We start from the raw sequence: 10050 nt of genomic DNA on the forward strand, positions 1-10050 counted from the left end.
GATTTAGCTCATCAAGCCTCCAGTGATGTGGCAGTGACTCTCCTATATACTCTTGTAACTCTCCTTTATACTTGTGACTCTCCTATATGCTTACACAAGTCTTGGACAGTAACTTTGATTTCGCAGGTCACAATGCAGTATCGATAGTCGACCATGAGAGAGTGTCCATATATAGAACAGAGGGAAATTTTAACCCCCATTTAAAAGTCATGTCCCGAATCAATAATCAACAATGGTATATTCTTGGGGAAAAAAAACAACATATTTTGATTTGAATGAGCAACTGACCATTTTCATTGACTTTTATTTATTTTTACATCTATATTTTCTTTTTTTTTCTTATCACAGATTCCTAAAAGAACCTCACAAAGGCCATACCCATCACAGGTGCATGACTGTGTTTTTTTGTTTTTTTTTTTCTTTTGTTTTTAGAATTGTTTTTCCCATTGTTATGGATAAGACTAAAAAAAAACAAATAAAAAAAAATATAGATATACAATGAAGGTTTGTGTTTCTAGTTGGAAAGGGCATCTAAGCTAATGTACAAAAATGTTACTGCCAGGCGCGTGGCATAATCCTGGCAGTGTAAAACTCTCAACCACCTAATTGCTGGGAAATGACTCTCAATCAGCGTGATGTCGGCAGTCGCGTCCTGTCGACTGAGCAGCCCAAAAGTAGAAGAGCTGCTCTGTTGACGTGGAGCAGCTGAATCACCGGTTATCGCTCTTAGCCGGCAGGTAGTTGCCTCTGTTAGCACCTACCTGCCTGTTTGTTTTTAGGCCCTTAGTAAAATAATAAAATGGTCATGGACACCCCCTTTAATTTGCGCCTTTTTAAAGTCTATTATATGTGCTCGCCTCTGTTTTTTCTCTGTCATTGTGAACTGGTTTTTGTTTTCCAGATGTTTTCTACTGATTCATCATTTGTGACCTTTCGAAAAGTCACAAAATTTGTTGCAAATGTACTCCAGTCCCCCCTGAAGTGATTTTACGTACGGCAGTTACTATGCGGCAGATTTTGCCAACTTTTTACAAAATGTGTAACTTTTTGCTATACACAGGCGCATAAAAAAAGTTAAGCAAAAATAAAGAGCATTTTTAAATTTGCACAAAATTTTTATGTACAGTGTGTGCCGTTTTTAAGTATTTTAAAAAAAAAAACAAACAAATAACACAAGACCTAAAAAGTAAGGTGACTTTAAAAAACCCCAAAATGCAAATGATGAATTGGGCCAATATTTCTATTTTATTCCACTGATTCATTTTGCACATTCAAGATGGGGAGGGGGTACTTATTTACCACGATTCAGGACTTCTAAGTATATAAACTCACATTCTAAGGATTTAGATTAGCGGACAATGCTCCATTACCTTTTTATGTCTACGTTGTACGGTGCTTCATATTTTTACCTATTTTCCAGTTGGTTCATCATATACCAGAGGCAAGCCTAAATTATCAGAAAGTTCCACCAGGCTCAATTGGATTGAAAGACTTTAACCAAAACATGAATGATAATCGCGATGATGATCCGTTAAAGAGAAGGGCTAGAAACCGAGAGGAAGTAAGTATTCTACATATGTGTCCTTTTTATAGTAGAAATATAATATTTTATTAATATATGTGTATATATGTGTATGTATGCATATTATATATAATTATTATTTTGTTTTTTGTTTTTTCACAGACTTGGAACCCCTATTATCTGTGTGCAATGATCCATTTTACAGGGCTGGTCATTTGGCTGAGATGCCAGCATGTTGTGGAACGGATCATTGGACACAGACAAAGAGGGAAATCCAAATCAAGGGAGAGGCAATAAACACCATGTCACAGCAACTTGAACCCTACTTAATCTAATGGCTTAAGCAAAGTCCAAAAAATGTTTTTACGTAATATATGGACCGACATACGTTACAGAGAAGTCAATATGTAGAATGTTTTCATGCATTGGCAAGGCTTTTTAACTCTTACCAATCCAACGACTGATCTAGAGACGCTCTGCCTTTTTTCAATAGGTTGTGCTAGAGTCGCCCTGTCTTTCTCCAGTAGGTTGTGCTAGAGTCGCCCTGTCTTTCTCCAGTAGGTTGTGCTAGAGACGCCCTGTCTTTCTCCAGTAGGTGGTGCTAGAGAAGCCCTGTCTTTCTCCAGTAGGTTGTGCTAGAATCGCCCTGTCTTTCTCCAGTAGGTGGTGCTAGAGTCGCCCTGTCTTTCTCCAGTAGGTTGTGCTAGAGACGCCCTGTCTTTCTCCAGTAGGTGGTGGTAGAGACGCCCTGTCTTTCTCCAGTAGGTGGTGCTAGAGACGCCCTGTCTTTCTCCAGTAGGTGGTGCTAGAGACGCCCTGTCTTTCTTCAGTAGGTGGTGCTAGAGTCGCCCTGTCTTTCTCCAGTAGGTTGTGCTAGAGACGCCCTGTCTTTCTCCAGTAGGTTGTGCTAGAGACGCCCTGTCTTTCTCCAGTAGGTTGTGCTAGAGACGCCCTGTCTTTCTCCAGTAGGTTGTGCTAGAATCGCCCTGTCTTTCTCCAGTAGGTTGTGCTAGAGACGCCCTGTCTTTCTCCAGTAGGTTGTGCTAGAGACTCCCTGTCTTTCTCCAGTAGGTTGTGCTAGAGACTCCCTGTCTTTCTCCAGTAGGTGGTGCTAGAGACGCCCTGTCTTTCTCCAGTAGGTTGTGCTAGAATCGCCCTGTCTTTCTCCAGTAGGTAGTGCTAGAGACGTCCTGTCTTTCTCCAGTAGATTGTGCTAGAGTCGCCCTGTCTTTCTCCAGTAGGTTGTGCTAGAGACACCCTGCCTTTCTTCAATAGGTAGTGCTAGAGACGCCCTGTCTTTCTCCAGTAGGTTGTGCTAGAATCGCCCTGTCTTTCTCCAGTAGGTTGTGCTAGAGACGCCCTGTCTTTGTCCAGTAGGTGGTGCTAGAGACTCCCTGTCTTTCTCCAGTAGGTTGTGCTAGAGACTCCCTGTCTTTCACCAGTAGGTTGTGCTAGAGACTCCCTGTCTTTCTCCAGTAGGTTGTGCTAGAGACTCCCTGTCTTTCTCCAGTAGGTGGTGCTAGAGATGCCCTGTCTTTCTCCAGTAGGTTGTGCTAGAATCGCCCTGTCTTTCTCCAGTAGGTAGTGCTAGAGACGCCCTGTCTTTCTCCAGTAGATTGTGCTAGAGTCGCCCTGTCTTTCTCCAGTAGGTTGTGCTAGAGACACCCTGCCTTTCTTCAATAGGTAGTGCTAGAGACGCCCTGTCTTTCTCCAGTAGGTTGTGCTAGAATCGCCCTGTCTTTCTCCAGTAGGTTGTGCTAGAGACGCCCTGTCTTTGTCCAGTAGGTGGTGCTAGAGACCCCATTTTTCCCCAATAATTAGTGTTAGAAACCCCATGTCTTTCTTCAACATGTGGTGCTAGAGACCGCCTGTTTCTCCAATGGGCTGTACTGGAGACTCTGTTCTCTTTCTCCAATAGGTGATGCTAGAGGCCCGTCATCTTTCTCCATTAAGCAGCACTCGAGATCCTGTCCCATTTCTCCAATAGGCAGCGCAGGAGATTCTTGCATTCTTTCTCCAATAGGTGGCACTAGAGATCCATTCATGCAGTGAGTAACCTGCATATATGTAGCTGGACGGAAATCTCCTTGTTCTGCTCCAGATTACTCAATCCTGGGTGCCACTGTGGGAGAAAAAGAAATACAGCTCCCGTAACCGAGATGACCCTTCTCAATAAAAGCCTACAGCCCCTTTTAAGAGAATTCAGTGCCCCGATTGCGCCAGTTGTGTCATAAGTTGGTGCTAGCCAATGTCCCAACAAATGCCAGCAACAAGGATCCAAAAATATATTTGTGAACAGTACCAATTTTGCCAGGACAGTCCTCGTCACTTTTAGGGCTGTACCAGGCGTTCTCAAGTTGGGGTTTACATGATCCAAGAGAAAAAAAAAGTGTTTCACCTCCTAAAACAAAAAAAAAACTGATTGGCTAAGAACCCCTTTTTAGGAAAAATGTCTATGGTCCATTGGTGTCTGTCTCTATAGACCAGTTCCTCCTCTCCCTTTTTCCTATCATTATACTCACTGAATATTTCAAGCCGACATCTTTAGATATTTGATATCTGTATTTTTTGTAATCATCTGACGTGACGTTATGAAATTCTTATTTGTTGCAGGTCATATTTGACAACCTCATGTTGAATCCTGTATCACAACTCTCGCACACAATATGTTCCAATACTGAAGTACTCACTGAAAAAATGAAGTAGGTTTTATTTTTCATTTTTTTACCATGATCATATAGTATTTACAGGGCATATTAGGGAGAAAAAATGCATTATTTTTTTTTATTATTATTATTTTAGAGTTTTATTTTTGAATAAAGAGAAAAGTTGGGAAGAAATAGAAGCAAAAATTCACTCTGAAAATGAAGTGCCAATACTTAAAACATCTAACAAGGTAAGTTTCCTTCTCCTAAAAGGGGGTTTCCTACTATTATAAGTGACGGCATATTTCTAGGGTATAATATCACTACTTTACTGGTGAGGATCAGACTGCCGGGACATCCACCCAGAGGCGTAGCTAGGGTTTCGGTTCGGGGGGGGGGCGAAACTTCTGAGTGGCCCCTAACTAGGTAACTTTGATTACAACTCGGTGACGCACCCTAACAGTGGATGTAGGAGATGACTGCGCTGTTACTGAAAATAATCCCTATATAAAGACCAACATGGATATTACCGCAATATGATCAGTGGTAAATACCAGTCCTACAAAACATATGTGATTACTGCACAGGTATAGTTGGTGTCTTACCGCTGACGTTCTTTCTGATGGAATCGGTCACTTTTCACGTCTTTTCCATCTGGCCCAGACCGACATGACAACTCCTCCAGCCACGGCTCTGCTACAGAGAATACAACAACTACACGTTTCACTTCTCATATTCCAGCCCCATCACCATGTTTCCCCAACCTGCACAAACCACTCATCCTGCTGATACCCCAATGCTGAGCCGCTGCTGCCGTATGTGTCCTTATTACTACTGCATCTGATACCCCAATGCTGAGCCGCTGCTGCCGTATATGTCCCTATTACTGCACCTGATACCCCAATAATGAGCCGCTGCAGCTGTATGTGTCCCTATTACTACACCTGATACCCCAATACTGAGCCTCTGCTGCCCTATGTGTCCCTATTACTGCACCTGATACCCCAATGCTGAGCCGCTGCTGTCGTATGTGTCCTTATTACTGCATCTGATACCCCAATGCTGAGCCGCTGCTGCCGTATGTGTCCTTATTACTGCATCTGATACCCCAATGCTGAGCCGCTGCTGCCGTATGTCTCCCTATTACTGCACCTGATACCCCAATACTGAGCCTCTGCTGCCATATGTGTCCCTATTACTGCACCTGATACCCCAATACTGAGCCGCTGCTGCCGTATGTGTCCCCATTACTGCACTTGACACCCCAATGCTGAGTCGCTGCTGCCGTATATGTCCCTATTACTGCACCTGATACCCCCTATACACACACGACTCGGCTCCACACCCCCTATACACACACTGCTCTGCCCCACATCCCCTATACACACACGGCTCTGCTCCGTACACGCTGTACACATGCGGCTCCGCTCCGTACACCTTGTACACACCTGGCTCCGCTCTGTACACCCCGTACACACACGCCTCTGCTCTGTACACCCCGTACACACACGCTTCTGCTCTGTACACCCCGTACACACACGGCTCTGCTCTGTACACCCCGTACACATACGGCTCTGCTCCGTACACCCCGTGCACACACGGCTCTGCTCCGTACACCCCGTGCACACACGGCTCTGCTCCGTACACCCCGTGCACACACGGCTCTGCTCCGTACACCCCGTGCACACACGGCTCTGCTCCGTACACCCCGTGCACACACGGCTCTGCTCCGTACACCCCGTGCACACACGGCTCTGCTCCGTACACCCCGTGCACACACGGCTCTGCTCCGTACACCCCGTGCACACACGGCTCTGCTCCGTACACTCCGTGCACACACGGCTCTGCTCCGTACACCCCGTGCACACACGGCTCTGCTCCGTACACCCCGTGCACACACGGCTCTGCTCCGTACACCCCGTGCACACACTGCTCTGCTCCGTACACCCCGTGCACACACGGCTCTGCTCCGTACACCCCGTGCACACACGGCTCTGCTCCGTACACCCCGTGCACACACAAGGGACAAGGTGAACCAATTAAATGCTTACTCTCCACTCCAGCGGTGCGTCCCCTCTGCTCCACTCCGGTATATTGTCTAACCTGGAAGACACCTGCTGCCAATCACTTGCTTTAGCAGTAACGGCTCTATACCACTGAGGCCAGTGATTGGGGAGGGAGGGGTACAGGCCATGACGTCTGCAGCCAATGTAAATGGCTTACCATTGGGGAGCAGAGGGGATGCAATTCTGGAACGGAAGGGGGAGTAAGTATTCTTTCCTTGTTTTATTGTTACTGCTGCCCGGGTGCAGCATTTTAGATATCTCATACAACCCCTTTAAGGGAATTATTTTGCAGCAAATAAAGCATACATCCCAACATCTTCGTGCAGGAGATGGTGGAATACAAGACTTCTTCCGCACCCAGGAGATTTGCCAACTTTTCCAAGAGTCTGGGAGGTCTCCTCTTTTTTTTTTTTTTCTCTTTCTTGGAGCCTCCCGTAGAGTTGGCAAGTATGAAGTAGAAACAGGGTTTAGATGAGGATGAGTCCATTTTAAGAGTTGAGAAACTTTTTCTTTGCCCGTTTTGTCTTTTGTTCAACTTATTTTATATCTTTCATCTTTAAGGAAATCAGTTCTATTCTGAAAGTTCTGCGAAGGGTTCAGAAACAACTGGAAGGTATGTGCCGTCTCTCACCACTGTTTGAAAGCTAATAATTTCTTCTTGGACTCAATGATGGGGTTAACATTCTTTGTCTATTTGTACAAAATTAATTAGGATTTTTGTAGGTCCCCTAGAGCGGGTGTTGTGACAAATGAGAAGTAATGTCTCATTAAAATAATGTCCCCCTAGATTATTTGTAAGCGCATAAAAATATCCATGTGAAAAAGTTACTTTATTCGTTTTAGTTGGTGCAGAATTATTCTTTCTTATAATTTTTATCTTGTATTTTGCTATGTGCAAATGGAAAAAAGAATTAAAAACAGATGCATGTAAAACCAGTATATCAGCCGCTAGTGTGGATAAACGGCCTCCCTTGCTCACCGCTGTCAGTGGAGAATATGCTTTATTTCTAAGGGAGATCCGAAAATTGCCTTGTGGATATGCTAACTGCTGAGAAGAGACAATCTCTTTAAAAGTCTTTGCAGTACTACTGAAAAAATACATTTCAATGAAGAAAGGCGATGGCGCTCACCAGTGACGTAACCAGAAGGGTTTATTCGATCATGGGTGTTACAGAGACACAAACTTAAGCAACAGCTGTTTCGCATGCATTAATGCTTCTTCCGGCTCCTACTATGGCCAGAGGAAGCATGAATGCATGCGAAACAGATCGCACCCAAGTTTGTGTCTCGGTAATTCAATAGCAAGAAAAGTCCAGCTCACCGTTGTGTATTTTCACTGCAGTCCAGATCACGAACAGCGTTTCTGCCACAACGCCATAGGTGAGAGAAGGATAAATCCAGCTCAATGGACATGCAATCTTCTTTTATTTAATAAGCAAGTATAAAAATGGATGACAAACAAAAAAATCTGCATGCTAGTAACATCTACGCGTTTCAGGGGCTCATGGCACCCTTCGTCACCCTTCGTCACCTTTGACTAAGGCTTTTTTGTACTTGCTTATTAAATAAAAGAAGATTAAACATAGGTCCAGCTGGGTTTATCTGTCTCTGTAATACCCAACACCGAATAAACCCTACTGGTCACGTCCGTGGCGAGTTCTGCCTCCTTTTCTTTATTGGAATGTGCCACAAGTATCGACCATCTTTACAAATCTGAGCATCACCGTTACTGTCTTTGCAGTCTGAACACTGAGTGTTTTCCCTATAAATTGACTAAAAAAAATCCTTGTCAGTCTACAGTAAACATGTGATGTGAGCTACTGCCAAAAGGTTGTAGAGCAGGGAGAAGGGAGCAGATTGGTTGATTAGTTATGTGAGAGAATATTTAGTATAACTTGTGTTTTTTATATATTTTTGACAAATTTGGGTGTAAGAGTCCAGTGGGTGACCCCGTCATGTGGGAAAGGTTGCCAATCGTTGAGTAACTCCACCCACGGGACTCCTTGAGCAGAAATGTATGAACTTATAACCTCTGCGCTGTTTCCCTTTTTATAAGCCACTAGTACAATTATCCAGATTTGCTACCCAGCTTTTATTTAACTATTTGTGTATGTGATTAAAAACTTTCTTTGCTACTGATATGAAGCTGACATCTGTCCCGAAGATATTTCAATTATTATTTTATTTTTGTATTCCATTTTTTTACGAATGTTTGGATAACGGTAGATCCTAGAGAGATGAAACTTGGTTGCCTTTGTATTCTGTTTTTTTTGTTCTTGAACTTATCGAGAACTGTAGATCCGAGAGAGTCGAACCCGGCCTAAAACCCTCCAAAGTGCCTGATTTACCTTTGTCCCAAATTTGGTGCAGTCCTTTGGTCGTTCATAAAGAACATTTTTATATATGTATAAAAATAAATGTGTATGGCCCCAAATGACCTGTATTTGGGCTAATTGGGCTTCCCTGTAAGGTTTCTTTTTAATGGGAGAAAGAGTGTTGCACGCTGCCCTATTATCACTATCAGTATTGATGTAGCGGTCGAACCCAGAGGTGAACAGAACCTATCTTTTATCATTGTTTATTCCTTTTGTTGGTAGGCCATTATTACATGCATGTGGTTATTATAATGTCTTAATGATGTATTTTTTTTCTCATCCCACAGTAATAAATGCAATTATTGACCCAGCTGGGCACCTTGAGGTCATCCCTACTAACAAGAAAGCTTCTCCTGTCATTCAGACTTTGACACCTCAATCTAGGACTCCTAACTCTGTTTCAAAAACAGAGTCTCATCAACCAGTCCGCATAAGAAACTACATTCATAAGTCCAGCTCGGGCTCTTCGAGATCACCCGAATCAAGCTTTGGTAGAGATGAGGAAGATGCCTATATTGTTTGATTTTTTTTTTTTTAAATTATTATTATTCAAATATTTATTTCCTTTTTTTATTTTTGTTCTTGAGTTTCTTAATATAAATAGCCATTATTTTAACTACGTTTATGTGGCTTCTGGTGCGATATCCTTAAGTACATGTGCTTGTCTGCAGGACTCGCTGTTCTCACAAATGCACAAAAGTCTGTGTTTTGCAAATGAATGTTGAGTTTACTCTTACAACTTGCACTGTTTACCAGCTCATGCTCCACACAGAAGCGAATTTACTTGAATATTATTTTTTTTTTCAACATAGAAATTGACTTTGCTTAAAGAAAAAAAAATGTGCCATAAAATCAAGACCTGCATATTGTAAATTTTCAGGTTCATGGGTCTGACACATATATTATTCTTGTATGTAGATTGCACTTAAGTACTGAATTGTTTTCCTAGTTCTGTTCTGTGTGATTTAAAAACCATGTTATCGATGGGTCATACTAGTACCAAGAAACTCAAGTGACCTGTCTTTTGCCAAAATGCATTCCCATAAACCATATAGATTACATTTTTTGTAATGTTTGAGGCCCATCATTTTGTTCCAATGGCTATTAGATACATTTTAGACCTTTCTGTTAGTGGTACTTCTACATAAGGTCTGTCATTCACCCTTTCACAAGACCTGTTAGGCTGAAAGCTTAGGAATTAGTCTTCCGGACCTGCTTTCTTTCCGTAATTTAGAACGCCATAATTGTAAATTATTTAGACAGTACTAAACATTTTTCTACTTCTTTTCTTGTTCATAAAACCACTGAAACATCATATTGCTTAAAGATTCGATCATAAGCTGGCCTTACATATTGGGTTAGCCTCCAATATGGTGGTTAAAGAACCACCGATGAGCTACTGGTAGCAGATGGTTCTGTGTGCATAGAAAATCATTGTTCCC

General features: G+C 42.7%; 1 protein-coding gene across 2 annotated transcripts in view; it reads left to right on the forward strand.

The window, feature by feature from the left end:
* The window catches only part of CEP170B (centrosomal protein 170B), an 88020-nt gene extending 78346 nt beyond the window's left edge, over nucleotides 1-9674 (forward strand). Inside the window, exons 15-20 of one of the 2 annotated variants that reach the window (XM_073570494.1) lie at nucleotides 349-387; nucleotides 1421-1561; nucleotides 4136-4224; nucleotides 4325-4418; nucleotides 6795-6846; nucleotides 8896-9674. In XM_073570494.1, coding sequence (XP_073426595.1) covers nucleotides 349-387; nucleotides 1421-1561; nucleotides 4136-4224; nucleotides 4325-4418; nucleotides 6795-6846; nucleotides 8896-9131 — 651 coding nt within the window. In that variant the 3' untranslated portion in view covers nucleotides 9132-9674. The remainder of the gene's footprint in view (nucleotides 1-348; nucleotides 388-1420; nucleotides 1562-4135; nucleotides 4225-4324; nucleotides 4419-6794; nucleotides 6847-8895) is intronic. The other variant, XM_073570500.1, reaches the window with a different exon arrangement.
* Nucleotides 9675-10050: the final 376 nt, after the last annotated feature.

This window comes from Dendrobates tinctorius, unplaced genomic scaffold (assembly GCF_039654945.1).
Source record: "Dendrobates tinctorius isolate UK_male_01 unplaced genomic scaffold, ASM3965494v1 ptg000006l, whole genome shotgun sequence".
Classification (NCBI taxonomy): Eukaryota; Metazoa; Chordata; class Amphibia; order Anura; family Dendrobatidae; genus Dendrobates; species Dendrobates tinctorius.